The sequence below is a fragment of the Thunnus thynnus genome, chromosome 11 (genome assembly GCF_963924715.1).
Source record: "Thunnus thynnus chromosome 11, fThuThy2.1, whole genome shotgun sequence".
Taxonomy (NCBI): Eukaryota; Metazoa; Chordata; class Actinopteri; order Scombriformes; family Scombridae; genus Thunnus; species Thunnus thynnus.
In genome coordinates, this window is record NC_089527.1 from 33,364,388 (window position 1) to 33,385,712 (window position 21,325).

General features: G+C 39.2%; 1 protein-coding gene across 1 annotated transcript in view; it reads right to left on the reverse strand.

Moving 5' to 3' along the window:
* The window catches only part of LOC137193247 (MAGUK p55 subfamily member 4-like), a 31,726-nt gene extending 15,321 nt beyond the window's left edge, over positions 1-16,405 (reverse strand). The window contains exons 1-10 of the mRNA XM_067604560.1: positions 16,333-16,405; positions 14,217-14,338; positions 10,973-11,050; positions 9,546-9,629; positions 9,264-9,395; positions 3,126-3,207; positions 2,849-2,934; positions 2,582-2,653; positions 2,030-2,226; positions 505-563 (exon numbers count right to left, since the gene is read on the reverse strand). Of these exons, the coding sequence (XP_067460661.1) occupies positions 505-563; positions 2,030-2,226; positions 2,582-2,653; positions 2,849-2,934; positions 3,126-3,207; positions 9,264-9,395; positions 9,546-9,629; positions 10,973-11,050; positions 14,217-14,338; positions 16,333-16,354 (934 nt within the window). The 5' untranslated portion in view covers positions 16,355-16,405. The remainder of the gene's footprint in view (positions 1-504; positions 564-2,029; positions 2,227-2,581; positions 2,654-2,848; positions 2,935-3,125; positions 3,208-9,263; positions 9,396-9,545; positions 9,630-10,972; positions 11,051-14,216; positions 14,339-16,332) is intronic.
* Positions 16,406-21,325: the final 4,920 nt, after the last annotated feature.

The following is a 21,325-nucleotide window of genomic DNA, read 5'->3' on the forward strand; positions in this document are numbered from 1 at the left end:
ACGGTGGTTAAAAGTGACTCCTGTTTTTTCCTAGTAACAATGTTAAATAGAGCTTAAGAAACAGATGGGAAATACCAGACACAGGATAAGAAGACCACGCTGACACAAAATGACAGCAGTGTAACAAGGTGTCATTGAAGTGACTGACCTCACCTCAGTGAGTTAGGGTTTACACTCACAGTTACACACATTCACACCTGGAAGCTGCCCAGTGTCTGATCTGTTGGCTACTGGAGCAGCTCCACTGGAGAAAGCAGTTGGGGGGGTTAAGGGCCTTGCTTAAAGGAGAATTTTGACATTTTCATTTAGTTTCTTGCAGAGAGTTAGATGAGGAGATTGATACCACTCTCATCTGTACAACAAATATGAAGCTCTAGCAGTTAGCTTAGCTTAGCATAAAGACTGGAAACAGCACTACTCTGTGACTTCACTGCAGGGATTGAGGCGACCAGTGATGTATATGCAAATTGATGATTCAAGTTAGTGATAGCAATGAGTCCTTACATGGTCTGATACAGGTATGAACCTGTAATGGCTGACACCACCACTGTTCCCTCTGTCTACTGCACAGAGAGAGAGAGGGAGAGGGAGTGTGTGAGAGAGAAGAGAGAGAGAGAGAGAGAGAGAGAGAGAGAGAGAGAGAGAGAGAGAGAGAGAGAGAGAGAATAAATGTAAGATAACAAACTTGAAATGCAGTTAAACACAAATAGTGTTTTAACAAAAGTGAATAACCAGAAACACTAAAGTTCTCGAATCATTCCTCTATTAAAATGACAATTGACTGGATGACAATAAATTGGAAATGCTGAATTAAATATCATTATCACCGTATAAGGCTGATTTACACACCCATCAGATACAGAGCAACTTTAATTTCACTGTGCAACACATCTATGCAAGTTTTGTTTTTATTACTGTTTTTTACTTTTTTATGTATTTTATTCATACAACAACTACAAGTGTTTAATTTAGTCTTTAATTGGTTGAGAACAGACATTCTAGAGGGACATCCTCTCCACATAGAATAAACATCATTGAGCATTATAGTTTTTTAACATTTTAGCAATCATGTGAGCTTTATCTGGGTTATGGGATAAGAGTTACAAAGGATTCATTATTAAGTCAAATATCTTCATAATTTTGTCTCATTCATGTTTGATATGAGCAGAGCATCATCCTGCCTCATGAGAATACTCATAGTTTGCCACAAGAGATGCACCGAGAGCTGCATTTGCTACTATTCAAGTTTGAAATGCATCAAAAACAAGAGAGAAACACTGTTGGGTGGGTTTGCTTTTAGAGTTTACTTTCATGTTGGTGTGTATGTTCTACAACACTCCTGTTGATGAAGAGCAGTGATTTAGAGCCTATGTTTTCCTCACAGACTTCAGACCCAGATTGTCAATGACTGTTTGACATCCTGGAGTTAGCATTAGCATCAGCATTATCCTGCAGCATTGTCTCAGTGGAAACTGGAGAAAAGTGCAACAGAGGGAATTCAAAGAATCAAGAATTCAAATTGTTAAATTATCTACAAGAAGCTTTACTTTTGATGATCATCTTTAATTATGTTTTGTTTATCCTAGTAAAATACTGTTGCATGTCAGTACTGACTCAGTGTGTTTCTGTAAAAATGATGTCCAGGTCAGACAGAACATCAGATGGACCATTTTAGAAAGAGCATATAAAGTTAATCTAGACATATAGGTTGTATAAAGCTGCAGAATTTACACTGTGGACATAAACCTTGGCAAAATAGTTAAATAGACCCACCGATGATGGTAACAACATCTTTCGATGTTGCTAGCATGCCCAGAGAGGACCTCCAGCTGACAGCCAGAATACTGGATGTCGCACAACTTTAATTCTGGAACTATTTTGAACCATTACAGGACGTCTTGAAGGATTGCTTAAACAATGTTCATACAATGTCTTAATGTTTGCTGGGTTATCACAGGAAGGATATTAAATAACTGCAACCTCTAAATGCAGACTTTATGGCCAGTATTCAGGATGTGTCAGGTGTTACCTCTTCAGCATGCTGGCGGAAGGAATCAGACCAGCGTAGGACATAGGACAGTACAGCTTCCTGGCTTGCCACCACTGTCCATCCGACTGGTCAACCACCTCCAGCAGGTCTCCTCTGCTAAACGCCATTCCTGCATCAGGACAAGGGATGGAGGAGTCCTGCAGGGGGCAGTAATCCACCATCGCCCTCATGTACACCTGACAGTAAAATTGAGAGAGACAGACAGAGAGAGAGAGGAAGGGATGAAGTTAAATACTAAGCTATATATTAATATTAAGCTCCTGTAGTTTCATACAGATATGAGAGTTGTATCCTCTCAGTGTATGTCCCAAAATGTTGAATTATTCCCATTATTATCTTTTTTTTTTTTAGATAGGTGTAGTCATGAAAGCCTTACCTTTTAAATCAAATTTTGTCCATTAGATTTCAATTTAAGAGATAGGAGCAACCTGTATATGTCAGCATCTCCTACATTTTACGGTCATTTCAAATTTATATTTACAATAAGTCATTGCTATGAGAGGCCTGTAGAGTCTGGTGGATGTTTCTTACTGGTTTCTGGCTGCTGCTGGTCTGAGCTGCATTTGGAATGACTTTAAACAGGATAGTGCCTTGGGAATTGATCTGACAGGGAGAAAAAGTCACCACTTAATTTGAGATCCCACCAACATTTCACAACCAAAAGAGTTATTTTGATTTTTAAAATTTTACTTTTACTTACATTGTGCTCAAATTGTCTTCTTGTCATCACAAGAAATTTACTTATGTCACCTCTGCCCTTTTTATTTAATTACATTTTTTTCCTACCTAAAAACTTACCAGTATCTGGATGACCTGTTCTGGCTCCAGTCCTACCACTGGGTTTCCGTTCACCTCTACTAACAGATCACCAGGATGGAGGAGTCCTGGGACACACGTGCATGCACACACAGAAACACAAATATCAAGTCCAGGTACTGCACATTTTGACCATGTGAAAAGCATATTTTGGATCTGTGTGTCCCATGTGTTGTCTGCAAACATCATCATCTTATCATCATCTCGCTGACACATTCACACAGAAACACATATATAGTGTTATACAACTTAATCTCACCACTGCGGTCGGCCAGTCCTCCATGAATCACCCTGGCGATGTAGATCTCTCCTGTCTCCTCGTCCCTTCTTATAGTCGCCCCCTGACAGGCAGACAGTTCCTCCAAATTTAATAGCTACAGTAGCAGTAACTACAAGGTTTTGAATACCTCTGTATAAATAGAGGGGAAATAGGGGCAATATTAATGTGGAAGGGACACAGATAGGGGATAGGATGAAAAAAAGGATGGCGGAAGCCCTTAATGCAAAAGCCGAAATCCCTTATGGGTCACTCTAACACTGGCTGTTCATTTTAACAGGTGGAACACCTCAGTTATACAGACTTTTGTTTTTGGCTAGTCTCAGACTTGGTCCCTACTGGCCACCATATACACTCTCAGCCAGCCAATTAAATCAAATAATAAATAAATAAATACATAAATAAATAAAATACTAATTGCCTTCATGTGGTCCTCATTAATTTACAAGCAAAGACGAAACAGAATGGAGGCAATAACTGAACTAAGGGCATTTTCAAACTTGTCTTGTTTAGTCTGGTTGAATTGGACTCTAGTTTGTTTTCCTCCTTGGTGTGAATTGTTTGGGATGATCTGACCACAGATCTCATACTCCTGTGTGGACCAACAACTGTACTGAGATGCTTTGACAAAGTGGTCTTGGTCCAGTCCCAGACAAATTTGGAGTGGTGCCGGGGAGAGTAAATCGAGATCCAAGTTGGGCCAGTACAACGAAGTATGTTGCATTTGGCGATAGGAGCTTCTTCAGGACCTTCTTCCTGTGTTTACGTTTTTGCTCCCACCCTAGACACGGTTAACCAATGAGTGGAATGAATGTTCTCACAGGGCTTTGAGTGATGCATTTTGGTTTGCTTGAATCTTTTCTGTATGAGAAGAAACTAAACCAATGGGAAAACACAACAAGTGTACCAATTCATTGACTGATTTGGACCACTGGTGATAGGTATCAAAACGCAGCAGAGGATCACCAACGTTATTACAGTTCATCTTGTGGGGGACAGGAATGTTTATACTTGATTTCATGGCAATACATTCAATAGTTGATGAGACATTTGACTCAAAACCAAAAAGGTCAAAAAGATGAAAAACTTTGCCATGATTCATCATCTGGGTAGTGCAAATGTCTGTACCAAATTTCATGGTAATCCATCCAATGGTTGTCAAGACATTTCACAAACAATCAAAGAAAAGAGAAAATGTCAGGGGATCACCAAAGTCAGTAGGCTTGGTTCTCTGGGGAACATGGATGTTTGTACAATACATGTCATACAATTCATGGCAATACATCTCAGTTGTTGAGATATTTCAGTTTGGACCTAAGTGGTGAACTGACAGACCGACATTACAATTTCTATAGCTATGCAGCTAGCATGGTTAAAAACTGACTGGAAGGGATAAAGTGGCAATTCATGAGATCATGAAAATGTGTGACCCTGATATTTGAATGGTTTGGAAAATAGTCTCCTTGACAGGAACTTGAGGTACTATGCATCTATGTAAACTGACTTGACAGGTGGAGTTATTCAAGGCTAATTTCTCAGGTCTCATTATGCTTTTATGCTTAATGGAACCTTTATGCTTCCATTAAACCAAATGATGCAAATGATGCATCATAATTATACAGAGGACACCCGAATTTACCTTGCCCTCTCACTGCAGTCCCATAGATTCTCCCCACAGGTGCATTGAATCACTTAATGATTTGATGGGCCAGAATATAGAGTCAAATTAGGATAATGCTGAAAAAAAACACTGTGACTCAGCTCTCATCTTGACTACATGTATCGATAATGTATCACAAAATAAATGTATATAAATAATGCATCACAAGAGTATTCAGACTGTCTGAAAAACATTAGCAAAGAATGAAAGAGAGCCAATGAAAAAAGTGAAAAATGGTCATAATTTTAAGGATAGCTGGATGAAATGGGAAATGTGGATGTAGAGAATGTAATTTTGCTGTACCTTTTTTTAAATATTTAGCTGTCTCCCCTTCGAGTTATAGAGCCAGTGATGAAAAAACAATTGTCTCTTGAAAGTGTTTGTTGTCCAAGAATTGATTTAAGTCTGCTTCTCTTATAAGGTTAAAAATACAACTTTGTCCCTTAACTTAATAGGTGGTTTCCTGTTTGTGAATAATGTTCTCTTAATCTTCTTAGACTGAAAAAGTCAAAGAACTAGAGGTATATTAGTCAGTTTCATAGTCAATTTCCATTAATAGAGCAGAGAAGGAGAGGAGACAGTTTGTTTTCAGTCTACTTATTCTTTTTCTTCTTGCTTGTCAAGCAGCCTGTGCCGTTACAGTCTTGTTGGACATCCAAAGGAGCTCTAGAAACTGTTCCATTGTTGAGCCTCATCTGTCCATTACTACCACTGCCACTTGCCATCTGGGTGGCACCAAAGGCCACCAACATCCTTTTTGAGCCTCCATTCAATCGTCTTGGACTCCTAGACATTGCAAAGCCATCTGCACAGGAACTGATAGATGTGGACGAAGAGGAGGAGCAAGAAGAAGAAGAGGAGAATGAGAGGTGATGTGGGTAAGGTGTGGCAGGGTTGCACACTACTTTTGGAGAGATTGAGGAGACCCTTGGCGGAGCTTGGGGAGGAGAGTGCTGTTTTGGCCTGCATGGAGGTGATGGCATGGGGTGTTTGCTGGCCACAATGAGTCCCTGGAGCTTGTCAACCACCTCAGCCAGCAGGTTGAGTGCCTGGGCGTTCTCTTCCACGCTGTCAGTGATCATCTCTGTCGCTGCCACCATCTTCTGACCAAGGTGGCATACATCATGAGTGCCATGCTCAATACTGCTGGCCAGTGTCTGAACAGTGGACCTAAGCTCTTCCACGCTGCGCTGTTTGGTAAGCTCAGGAGGCTGATGATGTTGATGGTGTTTTGGTTGCCGCTGCTGCTTGTTTTTTGACTGTTTTGGTTGGTTCTGGCATCCATTGTGATGTGGAGCAGTAGAGTAGTGGAGCATTGAGGGACAATTTAGAGATTCTTCTTGGCATCTGTTATGAGGTCCTGTCTGATACCCATGCTGTCTGCCAGAAATAGGCAGAGTGCTAACTCCCTGCTTCCGAGTGGAGTGCTGAGTTGCAGGACTAGAAGGTGCTGTGTGGGCTCTAACAGGGTTCATCCTAGGACAAGCGGAGGCTCTGCCAGGTGTAGGGATGTTCCTTGAGTGTCCACCTATAGCCCCCTTTTTGTATAGGACAGGGGAGTTAGAAAGGCTGAGACTGTAAGCTGGTATTGGAGGAGGAGGGTGGGCGTAGTCATCGCTGTTCCCTCCAATAGAGTTACCTTCTCCCCCGTTGTGTTTGGGTTTCTCTGAAAATGAACCTCAATGTAAGGAGGGAGAAGAAGAACAGAAAGAAAGTTGGCATATTCAATGCCAACATAAAGGGAAATACACATCACTGAAAAGACCAGCCATGCAGGAAAAACTAAAAAAATGAGCCAAATGATGGCAAGATGAAAAAACTGATTATAACAATGAGTGACATGACTTGTTGATGATACAGAGAATTTTGCGCGCTGAAAGATACACAGTGGATGAATTGATGAGTAAACTGGTTGTCACGTTCCAAAGTAATAGATGAATGAAAAGATGGACTTTCCGTCAAAGGAATAGGCAAATGCAGATATGCATAGATGAATGAATGGATGGAGTGCATGATTTACAAGTGAAAATACTGATGGATGGACTGTTTAGTCCATCCACATAGTTTTGACTGAATGGCTAAATGAATGATCGGATAAAGAATGACATGAGGAAATAGACAAATGATTAGTCATTGTATGAATTGACCATATTTCTCTCCTCCTCCTCTTACCAGTGCAGAGGGTGGGACTGAAGACAGAGGGAGCTGATTGGTTGAACTCTTTCTTCAAAAGCTCTGTGGTTTGTGGACACCAACAGCAACTTCCTGTTGACTCATAGCGGGGGAGAAAGGGGCAGGACTGGCCTCCTCTAGAAAGAGGCAAAAGCCTGGCTTCACTTTCAGTTGCTCTAAGCTCCTCCCTCGACCATGCCCTCCTCGCAGGGATGAGGCGCTCCAATGTGAGGCGACGAAGGCTGCTCCACCGACTACGAATCACTTGTACTCCATCTTCCACATTTCCCCTGCGATCTTCTCCATTCTTGGTGAATGAAAGATAAGAAACTCATTTTTTTGTATGGTTTAAAAAGGTTTAAAACTTGCTTTATGGTACCAATTACATTTTGTAGGGAAACGTAATTGCTGCCTGGATTATGTTCACAAGTTCACTCATATGCATCACTTTGACACCAGAGACCAGGGTAAACATCCTGAGTCAAGTTTAGGCAACAAAAGCCTGATGTTTAAAGGATAGTTTGACATTTGGGAAAATATGCTTATTTTCTTGTCTGCAGAGAGTTAGTTGAAAAGATCAATACCACTGTCGTGTGTGTTAAATGTGAAACTATAGCCAGTGTCCGGTTAGCTTACCTTAGCACAAAGACTGGAAAGAAGGGAAAACAGCTAGCCTGGCTATCTCCACAGGTAACAAAATCTGCCTACCAGCACCTCTTAAGTTCACAAATTAACATGATATAGCTCCTTTTGTTTAAATCCACAAAAACCGAAATGTAAAAACGACAAGTTGTGGTGTTACGGGAGGAGTTGCCAGACTATTTCCTGGAGTCCTGTCATCACCGTGAGGTTGCCAGGGAACCAGTGGAGACTCAAGAAAGACACTGTGCTCAGCCAAGAAATTGTCCAGCACATAACCCCCTGCAATGTGTCCTTTTTACATTTCATTTTTACACCAATCACACAAACAAGATATAACATGTGAAAGAAAACGAATAAGTGAGATCCCAAAATGCCTAACTATTCCTTAGGGTTAGGGAAAGATTGTGTTTGGGTCAAATGGTAATAAAGTCCACTTTTGAGTTTTTTAATGTTTAACCAAGACCGCCATCTTTCCCTAACCTTCAAAAGAGGGGTTACTACACTGCAACAGCAGATATTGCGGGAAATGAAATGAAATTCTTTGTCAGTGAACATTTTACAGATGTGTTCGGTATCAACACTCTGTGATTTGGAAAATACATTCATTAACAACATTTCCTCATTATGTTGATAGAAAACAGCTAGTGGTAATGATAGCAGTAGTGATGGGAAGAGCTTGCTTGATACCAGAGCTTGTTTCGCTCCAGTGAAGTGCACTGTTTTACGTTGTGTCAGAGTTTGTATCAAATGAAGAATACCACGTGACTAATGACGTCCAAAGCATCAAACATCACTGATGCTTCAGAGAGTGCTTCAGTTCAGATTAGTTTGACAGTTTTGCAACTAAACAATATGCTCAAGTGATATGCACATTGGTGAGATAAGAAGAGAGGAGAATAACTGAGAAATATGGTGATGTACACTAGAAAGACAAAGTCATAAGTATGGGAACATTTTCACATTATAGCCTACCAAGTACAAGAGTAGTATTTTAATTAATATCAGTCTCCAATCACATCACATCGTATGTGAGTCATATGAAATGTCAGATAAATATTGACCATGAAGTTAAAGATATGAGCCCACAGTGGACTCCGGGTGATTTTACAATAGTACATTTACTGCAGCACTTCTAAACAAGAGTATTACAGATTCAATAAATAATAGGTAGGTGTCTTGGATATTTATTGCACACATGACGTTAAAAACATAACGGAGAGGCTTCTATAACTTTTTTAAACCACCAGAAGTCACTACTGAGTTTAAAGCACCAAAGCTGCAAGTCTATTTTTTAGCACAAACAGAAATAAAGCCCCAAAGCTTCATAAGGCTTCATTGACCAATCAGTAGCTATAGATCTATATATAGAGAGAATAGATAAACTATTATTTCAGAGGAAATATTGAATGCTGCACTGACAAACAGAAAATTCCTTATTTATTCCTCCTCAGGCATAAGATATGCAAACCAGTGTTTCCAAGTTTGACCAGTCAAAGCATTTTATAACTTTTCTAGTAGATTTAATGAAAAATGCAAAGGACAGTCCCCTAACGTCAGATTTGAAAATACACCAATTTCATCAACTGCATAAAACTGAACTAGAAAAGTACACTAAACTGAGAATTACAAAGATGCCTCTTTCTCACCAATGGCTGATTATTCTTCACCAGACAAACAATCCTCATGGCCTCCTCGTCCTCAGGCAACTCATCAGGCAGAGGGGGTAAAACAGGTCCGTAGTCTGACTGGGCTACGCTGTCATGGGATGACAAGAGGGCCTGAGAGACACAATGACACAGAGACAGGTACAGGTGTTATAACATAGCATCTAATATGAGCTGCAAGCCCTGCTCTTTTCCATTCTGTGCATATCTGGCTTACGCACAGGCTTTGGATGTGCACAAATATTACTAAATGAGAGTACAGACCTGGATGTGTGGTGAGCTGAGGAGGCTGTAGAGCTCTCTAGCTTCAGCAGAGGGACAGTGGGCCCTCTGCATGACAGTCATGATCTGAGAGATAGACAAGCAGACAGTGAGGAATACAGATTTTAATGCTAAAGCCCAATACTGTCTGGAGAAAAATTGGAGACAGCACATCAGCAAACCCTTTGGCCTATTGGGTGTCAAACTGGGTGCAAACAAGCTCAAACTTGAGGCACATTGGTGTGATCTAATAATATTTTTAATTTTTGAAACCAGACACTGAAGTATAATCAGCAGGTGGAGTTATAGTATGTTTCATATGATTCCTATTCCAAGTGACATATGATTTCAGTGAACAATCAAACCAGCTCATCTTTCCCCATTAAGAGTAGCAGGCAGTTTAAATGGCTGGGAGAGGAGTCAAGGCCAGCTTATTTGGGGAAAAAAAACTGTTGTGTTCACAGTGGAGAAAAGAAGTTTGTGTTTTCTGTAGTTTTGTGTCTGCCACTTGTCTACACCTTGCAACATATTCAGAGTTGTATACTGCCTTTAACTTAAAATGACAGAATGCTGAGAAAGAAAAGCTAGACACCAGTATGTGTCACATTTTAGCAATTAGGTTAAAGAGGTGACAACTCAACAATACACCCTGACATTACTGTCTGTTCAGTCAGAAATTCCGTGGGGTGTAATATATATATATATATATATATATATATATATATATATATATATATATATATATGTATAGGCCAGTTCAACATTGGACACAAGATACCTACTAAACCTAACCCTTTACTGAAAAGTCAGTGTATGTGTACTGGAGGCTTCAAGTTTTTACATCGTACTTGTATGAGTTGTATAATGGACCATGACTGGCTCCAGACTAGTTGTGATATCACAAATCCTGCATGTAGGTACATGTTTTAAATTCATATTTAAGGTGATCACAGATGAATCACATGTGCAGATGAATGTGAAAAAACTCTGCACATACATTATTGTGCACAGTGAAGATCATACATCCAACTGAAAAAATAATAAGCAAAACACATTTTTTTTAGGACTTTAAGACACACTTCAGGTTCATATTGTAACAGCACAATCTTTTTCTTCAGGCTATACATATTAAATTTGTTTTTCCATTTTTTCAGTCCCACAGTGACAAAGCTTTTGAAGATCTTCTGAATTTTCCTGGGGTAACATCAAGTTGTAGAACATGAATGGGTAGAATATGTTCCCAACTCCATTACATACGGGAATTGGGACAAAGGTTTTAAGGTTGAATTGCTCATGCAGTGTGACTGAACCAGTAAACATGCTAATGCTAGCATCCACAAAATACATTAGCAAATCTGCTTATCTAATCTAATGTAATTGAATAGTGACAGATTTTGTTTTGTAGTATGTGTTTGTGTATATATATAAACCTCGTGTAAGAGTCCTGAGGCATAAGGCAGAAAGGGGCTGGGCTTCAGTCTCTGGAACTGCAACAGGCACTCATAAATCTGGAGAGAGAAAACAGGAAATTATATCATCACTTCACAGGAAAGTGTTACCTATAGAGTAGTGAAGTGAATGTGTTTGGGAAGTATTTTTCTGCTATTGTAAATCAGCATTAAATGTTCTTTTTCTTTATAATATCCTCGGTGTTCTGCACGATAGAATCATGAAGTCTCCTGGATCACTTATTTGCACTATAACTTTAGTACTATAACTATTATTATAGTTATAGTATAGTTATAGTACTGTTTGTTAATTACAGATTTGGTTCTGATAAAAGTTAGTTTGGTATGATGAATGGTTCTAAATACTAGACTAGCAATGAGCATCAACGGCTGTTTCTAAATTAGATGAGTAGCAAAAATCAGAATCAAAGTTTACTCTCAGTGATTGTTGGATAAATTCAGCAATTTGAATCAATTCACTTTTGGATTTTGAATCAATTCAGCAACAGGTTTTGTTCCTGACCACAAATGGTTCTGAATTAGTTAGAACACTGACCCGAAATCATGGCTCTGGTAGCACCTACAGCAATAGCGTCGTAAGTGTCATGGGTATTGTAGTTTTTAGTTGCAGTCTTCTTGCTGAACTCGTTTGCCTCAGTTTGGCTCAAATTGCTCTAAATAATGACATGACACAAACCAAAGGACTCTAAAAAACGTTCTTCTTCATATCTTACTTGATCAGTTAGCTATTTCATTATACTTTCTGCCAATTGTATTTACACAACATGAAGGCCTAAAATGTGTTTAAAGCCTTCTCTGTGAGGAATACAATTCTGCGAGAGAAATGCTAAAGCGTTTATGTATTTCTTTTTTTATTGGCCTAAATTAGTCAAATGTACACATATTCAGTTAAAAACCAACTGTAATCAGCTTATAATATACCCACCACGTGTAAGGTTTTAATTATAGAGTGGAAATTTCCCTCAGGTTGCTACAACCAACAAGTTCACCAAAAAACTAAATTAAATTAAAGCTGCAAACAACGACGAACAAGCCCTCGCACCTCGTGTGTGCCGTGGTATTGCTACTGGTTGCTATATCTCATGTGTAGACTGCACCATGTAAATTTCATGTTAATTGGATGATGTTTGTCACATAAAGCTGACTTCCTGTTGTCAGTACGTGGTGCTATGACTATGACTCAATATTGACATGAAGATATGTTCAGGCCTCATCAAAGTTGAGAAATTTGGGGCAGACTGGACAATGTAAGTCAAGTAACAACAACTTCCTGTTTAAGGCCCCAAAAATATTTTGGGCAAATTGATTGACATGCCACGCCAAGGGCCTTCCATGAAAACTCAAAAGCTTCACAATTTAGCATCGCAAAGGCCTTTAGATGTCACCTGCCAAATTTGAAGTTGCTCAGGTTAAATCACTAGGAGGAATTTGTTAAAGTACAATGCCTGCACATGGATTCACTTTGTGAAAAGAAAATGCACAGTAGATTCAAAATGGTGGACTTCTTGCTGGACTTAGGGTATGGCTAATTGGCCATGACTGGTGACCAGCCCTGATCAGTCTCATATATCCCATTTTTTGCTGATCATATTTTCCGAACATAGCTGCACTATGTTTCATGTCACGCACACAGCTGCTGCAGCACAGACAACCCACACAACATGCATGTCATTCACACAGAGCACAGACAGATCAGCCACACATATACACAACATGCACGTTGCACACACAGAGCATAGACAGCCACCCCACACATACACAACATACATGTTGCGTACACAGTGCACAGACAGTGTAGCCACACACACTAGTGGTGTGCCCGAATACAAATATGTTATTTGGCAAAGCACAAATAGGTGGGTGGTTTTTACGTGTATTTGTTTCATACAAATATTTCAAAAATTATTTGTTTTCAGGAAGAAAAAAAACCCATGTCAAATACCAGCATGCAAGTCGGTTACATCGCTATTTCAGTCTCTCTACTCCACCCTACTGTTACGTCTATCAGCAGGTCTCAACAAGGGGAGTCACATCCACCTGCTACATGATGCACATTTCTTTATTTAGACATCACTCCTGGTGTTGGGGGTGTTCCCCAGAGATAAAACTGAGCTACTGACATAAGCGAAGTGCTCTCAAGGGACTCTCCATAACCTGTTGTTTCCCTTCTCCTTTCCACAAAGTTAGGTTGTAAAAAATAGGCAATAAATGAAAAGTGCAAGGCAAGAATCACCTTTGAAGTTCTTCCCTACACATTACATGGTGTGCTGTCTCTGTGTTATGGGTGTATAAATAGGCAATGAGGCGATGAGTAAAGTTTTAGCTCAGTAGTCAGTGCAGGCGTCTATGATCTGCTGTGGGGGACCTCCTTCGTAAGGTAGTTTATTCGTGAACACTTATTGTAACACTTTGATTTTCTAAAATTAAAAGTGTATAAAAAACCCAGGATTGTTAAGCTTCTTTCCACTTTTAATCGAATACAAATACAAACACTACTACTAATACTGGGCTCTCTGCACATCCCTAACACACACACAACACACACGGCTGCAGCACAGACAGTACAGCCACACACACACAACTCAAAAATGCTAAAAGTAATTAGGGGGCACTATTTAGCTGAAATGCCATGCATAAGCCCAATTGTGATCCTAAGCAAAATATGTACTAGTTTGAACATAGAAGCAAAGTTTTGTGAGTTTTTGCGCATCCTAAAGGCCACAAATGTGTTCATAAAATGAAAATTGACGCATAAAATCCAAAATGACTGACTTCATGTCGAGCAAAAAACTTTGAAAAAATATGTATTATGTCCAGAGTAACAAGAGCAATAATCCCACCAAATTTCATGAACATCCAACATGGGTCTGCATTTGGGGGTGCTATGGAGCCCACTGGCCACACCTTAGCCCAGTCACTACAGAACTTTTCTTTTTTTTTTTTTTGAGCATTCCAAGCCCCTCAAAAAGGCAATGGTGATGGAGAATAATAATAATCTCTACAAAAACAATAGGTTCCTCGCACTTCATGTCAGGAACCATTTGCCCCTGGCACTTCTTGCTCGGGCCCTAACTAAACAAAGGTATGTCCCTGAACCTGAATAACATTACCATGTAGTATCCAGGAGATGGTAGTATATCTGTATACAAGTACAGACACCTGTACAAGGTGTGTTCTAGTGCACACCTTTTGAATCAGGTTGTACCTTAAGCAGGTTGCGCAGCCACGGTGCGCTCAATAGTTCATGCAGAACTTGAGCACCATTAATGTTTCTGCTGATGGCTTGACCGACATCCTCCACCACACTGGACAGCACTTCACTGACACCTGTAGAAAAAGCACAAGAAAAAATTTAAAAGAAATGAAGATGTTCAATTTGAGAGCATAAGAAACATTTTTAGCCACAGTTTTGGATATTTCTATGTTCTGGATGGCAATACTGGCTGTACAGCCCAACACTTTGGTCTGGAGTAAAATATCTCTTCAAATATTATATTACAGATATGATAGCCATTTTTTAGTTTAACTGTCATTGTTTATATTAGCATAAAATTTGGTACAGACAGTCATGGTCCCTAATGACTTTGGTGACCCCCCTGTCTGTTCATCTAGATCCACCAATCTTTCTGAATATCCTCTTGTCTACTTCAGTTTATGACAGGCAGCCCAGTACCCCTACGAATTGAGTACTTGGACAACTCATGATTTACGGCTAATGCAACATTTGCCATGAATGATTGCAAATCCATGTTGGGACACTAAGTGTTTTAGTTGCCAAATCTTACCCCTACTGTACAATATCTATAGTATATTTGCCATGACCACTTACCTAAACCTTAACCATACAGTAGTTGCCATACTCAGGTAATGTAGGAAGTGAGAATTTTAAAAACACTGGCATTGAATATAGCCAAAGCTGCATCTCCATTTTTCATCCACCAACATTTTTTGTAACAAGCATTACAGCCTCACAGTCTGCTTGTCTGGCTGTAGAATTTTAAGACCCAATTTTCGTGGCACAGATTGCAGTCAAGTGTCATAGCACACTTTAAGTAATTTCATGGCTAGGTTCATCGCATGCATCCGTGGCACACTTGGATATGGGGTGGGATCAGAAAGAATACTTTATCACACTTTATAAGCCGGCGTGTTGACAATCATGGCAAATCACATTTGCTTTCATCCCCTTTAAACACAGGGCTTTCCCGGTCATGATGCACTGATAGTTTGAAATCCTGCAGAGACTTTTCCCCAGAGGAAACTTGTTGTCCAGGATGTAAAAATATGGATACAGCAGCTTAAAATATGCTTCAAAGAACAGATGATGATTCTTTTTTAAGTTGAATTCATTTTTCTGGATATGCTGATGATGTAAGTAGAAAAAAGAGCAGAATGTGCATGTACATGGGTTTGTGTGATTTTAGAAAGGTTTATATGAGTGAGCCTTCACCAAATTGTGACAAAATATTATGGAACACAAGGTCCCAATCTGTAGACCTGCTCTGAGCAGGCAAACAGTAGTTGATGCACGGTGAGTCACGAAGATACCAAACCTGCACAGTTGAGGATATAACCTAAGTGCACTGCAGGAAAATAGCAATTCGCTGGTGTGGCACTGCATTTTCTCCCCTGCATCTTAGTCTTGTTTTTAAAATGAGTTTGATTTTCTTCACTCCTCTAGGTGGTGGGTAAAAGATTGAGATTTAATCAAACTGTGCTGTGAGACGATTGTTTTTCTGACAGATGTGTCTAAAAAGTATTTGCAGGGCCCCTCGTTGATATCATGTATCATTTTAGATGAGTTCTAAACTAACAGATGAACACCATGACAACCAGGACATTCAGATAAAGTGGAGCAATTCATGTAGGCTACAGGGTATATCCAATGATGAACACTGCCACCAAAAAGTGAAAGAAATAAGACACTGAAGCCTCACCATGGCAAATACAATATGTGACACTGGTCAACAGGAGTTTATAGTGATATCACGGCAGATGTTTGAGGCTGGATGTTTCTCCAGAGCAGAAGGTGAAAAACAGACATGTTTGGGCCAGACAGGATTAACATGACTGAGGAGGCCTGACCCCACAGTGACCGAGAGACTAATACCATCTGAATTAGGCTTTAGACAAGATTAAATTCAAATTAAGCCCGGGTCAGGATTTAGACCTGAGTTCAGGGTTAAGACTAGAATTCAATTAGCTTTATGCTAGGAGTAAATTCAGATTAGAAAAGTTCAAGTGTATGAGGGTCAAATAGAAGCTCATATAGGGATGTGTGTGTGTGTGTGTGTGTGTGTGTGTGTGTGTGTGCTTCTCACCATCCTCCATAGCTTGTCTCATGGTGATTGTCCAGCCACAGAATCACCACAGACGAAAAAAAGCTTAGTTCACTGAAAATAAATGTAAAGCAACTTTCAGTTGTGTGGAAGGTTCAGAGGCACAAAATTAATCATAATCTGGTCTGAGGCAACAGTGTCAAGATGCATATATCTAATGCTCTACATCATATAACAACCTTTCACTAACAAACTAAATGTCATTCTTAAACTACATGAACTGAAATAACTGCTAAATGTTTCTTAGTTTCATGTACACAGATATGATACATGATACACAGAAATGATCTAATCAAGAGCTGATTTAGCATGTAACTGCATGCAACATGTTTTGACTGCAAAAGAAGTTCACATAGGGCTAGTAGCAGGCCTGTGTTTTGCCATATTGTCTAAAGTAATCATATGGAGGTGAAACTGATACTAAATACAAACGTTTTTGATGGATCACTGCATAGAAAAAGTAGGACAGAAGTTGCTAATTCAAATGGATGTTTATAACTGACAGATTGGGTAATAATTTAAATAACTTTCTATTCTCCTCTTGTACTCTGATTGTATAAAATACTTTCCTACCCTTCCTATTCCTCACTGGGCAACTTGAGTCAAGGAAGTTTGCAAACACAAATACACACAAACAATTAATCAGAAATAATTGATTTGTAGTGATACTTTAAGCAGACTATTGTGTTTTAATCAGTATCACAGGTGTCAACCTTATAATCACTCATGCAGCCAGTTTAAAAGGAGAAAATGACTCACTCTGCTGTTTTGTGCCACTGTGTGCATCACATTGAACATGGAAAATAGAAGGAAAACTAGAGAGTGGTCTGAAGTCATTAGAAATAAGGTAATAAACAAGCATGGTCAACGTAAAGGTTACAAGACCATCTCCAAAACTAATATTGCCAATATTATTAAGAAGTTTAAGGCTGATGGAATTGTAGCCAACATCTCTGGACGTGGTCGCAACAGGAAAATTGGAGAGATAGAACAGAAGGATTGCTTGAATGGTTGAGAAAGAACTTCAATACAGATCCAAGCTGATCTTTAAGTTCAAAGTACAGTAGTTTCAAGTCGCACTATCTGTCACTGTCTGAATGAAAATGGGCTCCATTGGTAGAAGACCCAGGAAGACCCCACTTCTAAGAGAGAGACACAAAAAAGCCAGACTGGACTTTGCCAAAATGCATGTTGACAAGCCACAGTCCTTCTGGGAGAATGTGCTTTGGACAGATAAAAATCAGAGATTTTTGGTAAATCACACCAACCCTGTTTGTTTACAGAAGAAAAAAATGAAGCCTTCAAAGAAAAGGACACCATGCCTACCATGGAACATGGAGGAAGCTAAGTGATGTTTTGGGGTTGCTTTGCTGCCTCAGGCACTGGGTGCCTTGAATCCGTGCAGGACACAATGAAATCAGAAGACTATGAAGGCACCTTGGAGCGAAACATACAGCCCAATGTCAGAAAGCTGTGTCTTGGTTGCAGGTTATGGGTCTTCCAGCAGGATAACAACCCCACACATACATCAAAAAACACCCCAGAGTGGATGAGAAGAAAACGTTGACCCGTTCTGAAGTGACCTGCTATGAGTCCTGATCTGAATCCCATTGAACATCTGTGGAAAGAGCTGAAACTTGCAGTTGGGAGACGGCAGCCATCAAACCTGAGAGAACTGAAGCAGTTTGCTCAAGAAGAGTGGGCCGAACTACCAGTGGAGAAGTGTAGAAACCTTATTCAGAGTTACAGAAAGCGTTTGACTGCAGTTATTGCCTCCAAAGGCTGTGCTACAAAATATTAACTAAAGAGTACCAATATTTTTGGCCATGCTATTTTCATTTGTTTTATTGTATTAAATAATGTAAAATGGCAAATCCAAAGTAAAGTTTCAGTTATTTTCAATGTGAAATTAAGAATGATGGATACCATATACTTCTGTCAGTTTCAACTTAATACAGAGAAAAATTTAATTTTTTTTGATTTTAAAATATTTTTAAAAAGCCAATATTTGTATTTATATACATAATATCTGTATTTGACTACTTTTAGACTAAACATATATTAGTGTATATATACATATATATACACACACACACACACACGTCTAATCATTAACTTTTTTATTAAAATTCCTTTTTAAACATGAAAACTAAAAATAAATAAATGTGAAAATAAATAAATAAACCAAATTGTATGAGTGTCTTGTTACATGTAGAAGATGCTTTTAGTTAATTTATCAACAACCTGATCAAATCAAATCCATCAAAACGGCCAATATATGATCATACTGTATGTTATCACCAGTTTAGTCTATAAAATTGGATTTATTGCCCCTTTAAACTTACTCAAGATGAGCTGAAAAATACAAAAGCCCTACCAGTGTTATCATTTTCAAAGTCATAAATCAGCTGATAACATCCTTCATATTCCACTGTGAGTGTTAATAATCTGTGATTTTATTAGAGTATGTTACATGTCCCCCAACAACAGGGTTTTCTTCATATGAAGACTTGAAGATTTTAAACACCCCTTGTGTTATTTTAGCACTTCCTTTTACAGCAGCAGGTTTCTAAATGTGGACTAATTTGAAGTTACGTCTCCTCTTTAGCCTATTATCTGGGCTCAGCTTCTGTTTCCACTGACGCTGCTCAGGAAGAGTTTCCATTAACAGACCTGAAAGTCATGAAAAGTCAACTGACTACGTCACGCAGCCTTACAGAGCTATAAAGCCTGGCCTTGTTTCTGCTGCTTAAACTCTGTTGTACTTTAGGCCTACTTTAACTGTCAGTGTGATACAGAAGTGTTTTGTAGATTTTTATTAAATAGGGATATGTTTGTGGTTTTAAACAGTAAAATTCTAAATGCCTAATGTCTTAAACATGACTGACTTTTGCCCAAAGTGTGAGGGCAGCATTTAGGAAGGTTGTGTCAGTGCAGCCGTTTCCCTGAATCTTAGGTTTTAGTTGCCTAAACTTAACCAAACTGTAGCCAGAGGTGGCAGATCAGAAAACAGTCATATGAATTGTTTTTGTAACATTCATACTGATCCTCTATTTACCACTTTGCTGGATTTTTGACAACTTCTTGGACTAAGTTGGCCACCTGGACTCCTGGTTTTGAAGGCATGTTTCCACAACAGGAACGACCTGTAACTTGGAGCTTGGATTACCATCCGTGCAAAGCTAAAATATTCATTATTTGTCAGTTGGTTTGTGGTAATTCAGGAAAATGCAAATTAATTGACAGTGAACACAGTAAACATTATACTTGCTACACATCAGCTTTCGGCATTGTTATTGTGAACATGTTAGCATATGGAGAAGAGTAAAAATATAAGACTCAAAACTCTTTAAGGAGAAGAACTTACCACCTCTTCTTCTTCCTCCTCTTCCTCTGGTCCAGTTTCCACAGCAGATATGTTTCAGTGTGTGAACTCTGTGGTGAATTGAATCAGCGGTGTGAGCTGGTGTGTCAGCAGCAGCCAGTGGTGACTGACATTCATGTGATTTTACTACCAAACCAAAACAAAACAGGCACTAATCCTCTTTAACCCGACTTAATCCACAAACCAACGACCTCTCTATCTCTTTCTCTCTCTTCTCTCGTCTCGGTTTCTCTTTGCTTTTATTTTAGGATTTTTAAAAACAATTTTCTTTCCTCACCTGCCCTCCTGTCACTCACTCCATCTATTTCTCTGGTGCGCTCTTTGTCAGTGTCTCTTTACCTCCCTACTGTTCACACATTGTTTCGCATCCTCATGCTATCATGCTCTCGCTCTCTCACTCACTTTAAGTACTTCAACAGATGACAAAGCTTCTTAACTCTTTGCTGCTTTTAGCCAGACACTCACACTAACACACACACACACACATGCACAGCAGGTCACACGTGCGCAGCAGCAGGCAACACAGTGTTAAGAGTACAACACAAAAACATTGAGTACAGTAGTTTTGATGCATTAAATCCCACTGCAACATCTGGGTCTTCAAGAGGCCAGCCGTTATCAGCTCTGTGTGTGTGTGTGTGTGTGTGTTTTGTGTGTGTTGGGGGTTATTACAGAGTAATGGTCACTGGGTCAGCTCCTCAGAGATTAACACTGATCCTTCAGAAAGAGAGAGAAAGACAGGAAGAGAGAGAGGTCATAGATATAAGGCAGATATAAGAAAACACAGCTGCCAAATGAAGCATGACAGAGATCCATGTCCTCACACAGCACCCAAAATTCATGCCGGGAATACCTCTTCACCTCAAACAGACACCCACAGTTTAATAGAGTAACTGCTCAGACAATGAAAAGCTACAAATTATACTGGGGGTTATGTTCTTGTACGACAGTTTGTCTCTGCCTGCCACCACATGAGGGATACATTGGCCTCAGATTAATTTTATTACTATTTTTTTGAATTTATGTATTCATTTTTTTTTAAAAATTTGTGTCAATTACTAATATTAATAGTAGTATGTTCACGTTTATTTCCATGTCTTATTACTTACTTATGACATTTGTTCTGTTCTTCATCTTCCGCTTATAATTTGTGTTCATTGGTGACTCACATACACACACATTCATTTAAGTTTGTTATTTATAATGAATGCTTGAAGTTACAAAAGTAATGAAATGACTATGTTGAATTTATATTTGTTTCTGAATGTTGTGTTAACCTCACAGAATTGCTGCCTTAAGCCTTTTTATTCACTATATTACAGCAAGACCATTATTAATCAGAAATATCATGAAATACTTTCACATTATGAAAAGAATGTGTTTACAACTGTTATGTGAAATACTTGGCCACAGTGACTTGAAGTGGGATTTTTGTGTGTCAAAACTCAGAATTAGACTCTCCCAAAAATTCCTTTGTTTCAGAAGACGCAGGCTGCAGACACCAGCCACAACTAATGTCCCAGAGGACAAAGAAATTGAATATTCATCAGTAATTCATAGTCAAACTCTGCCTGTTTTTATCCTAACATG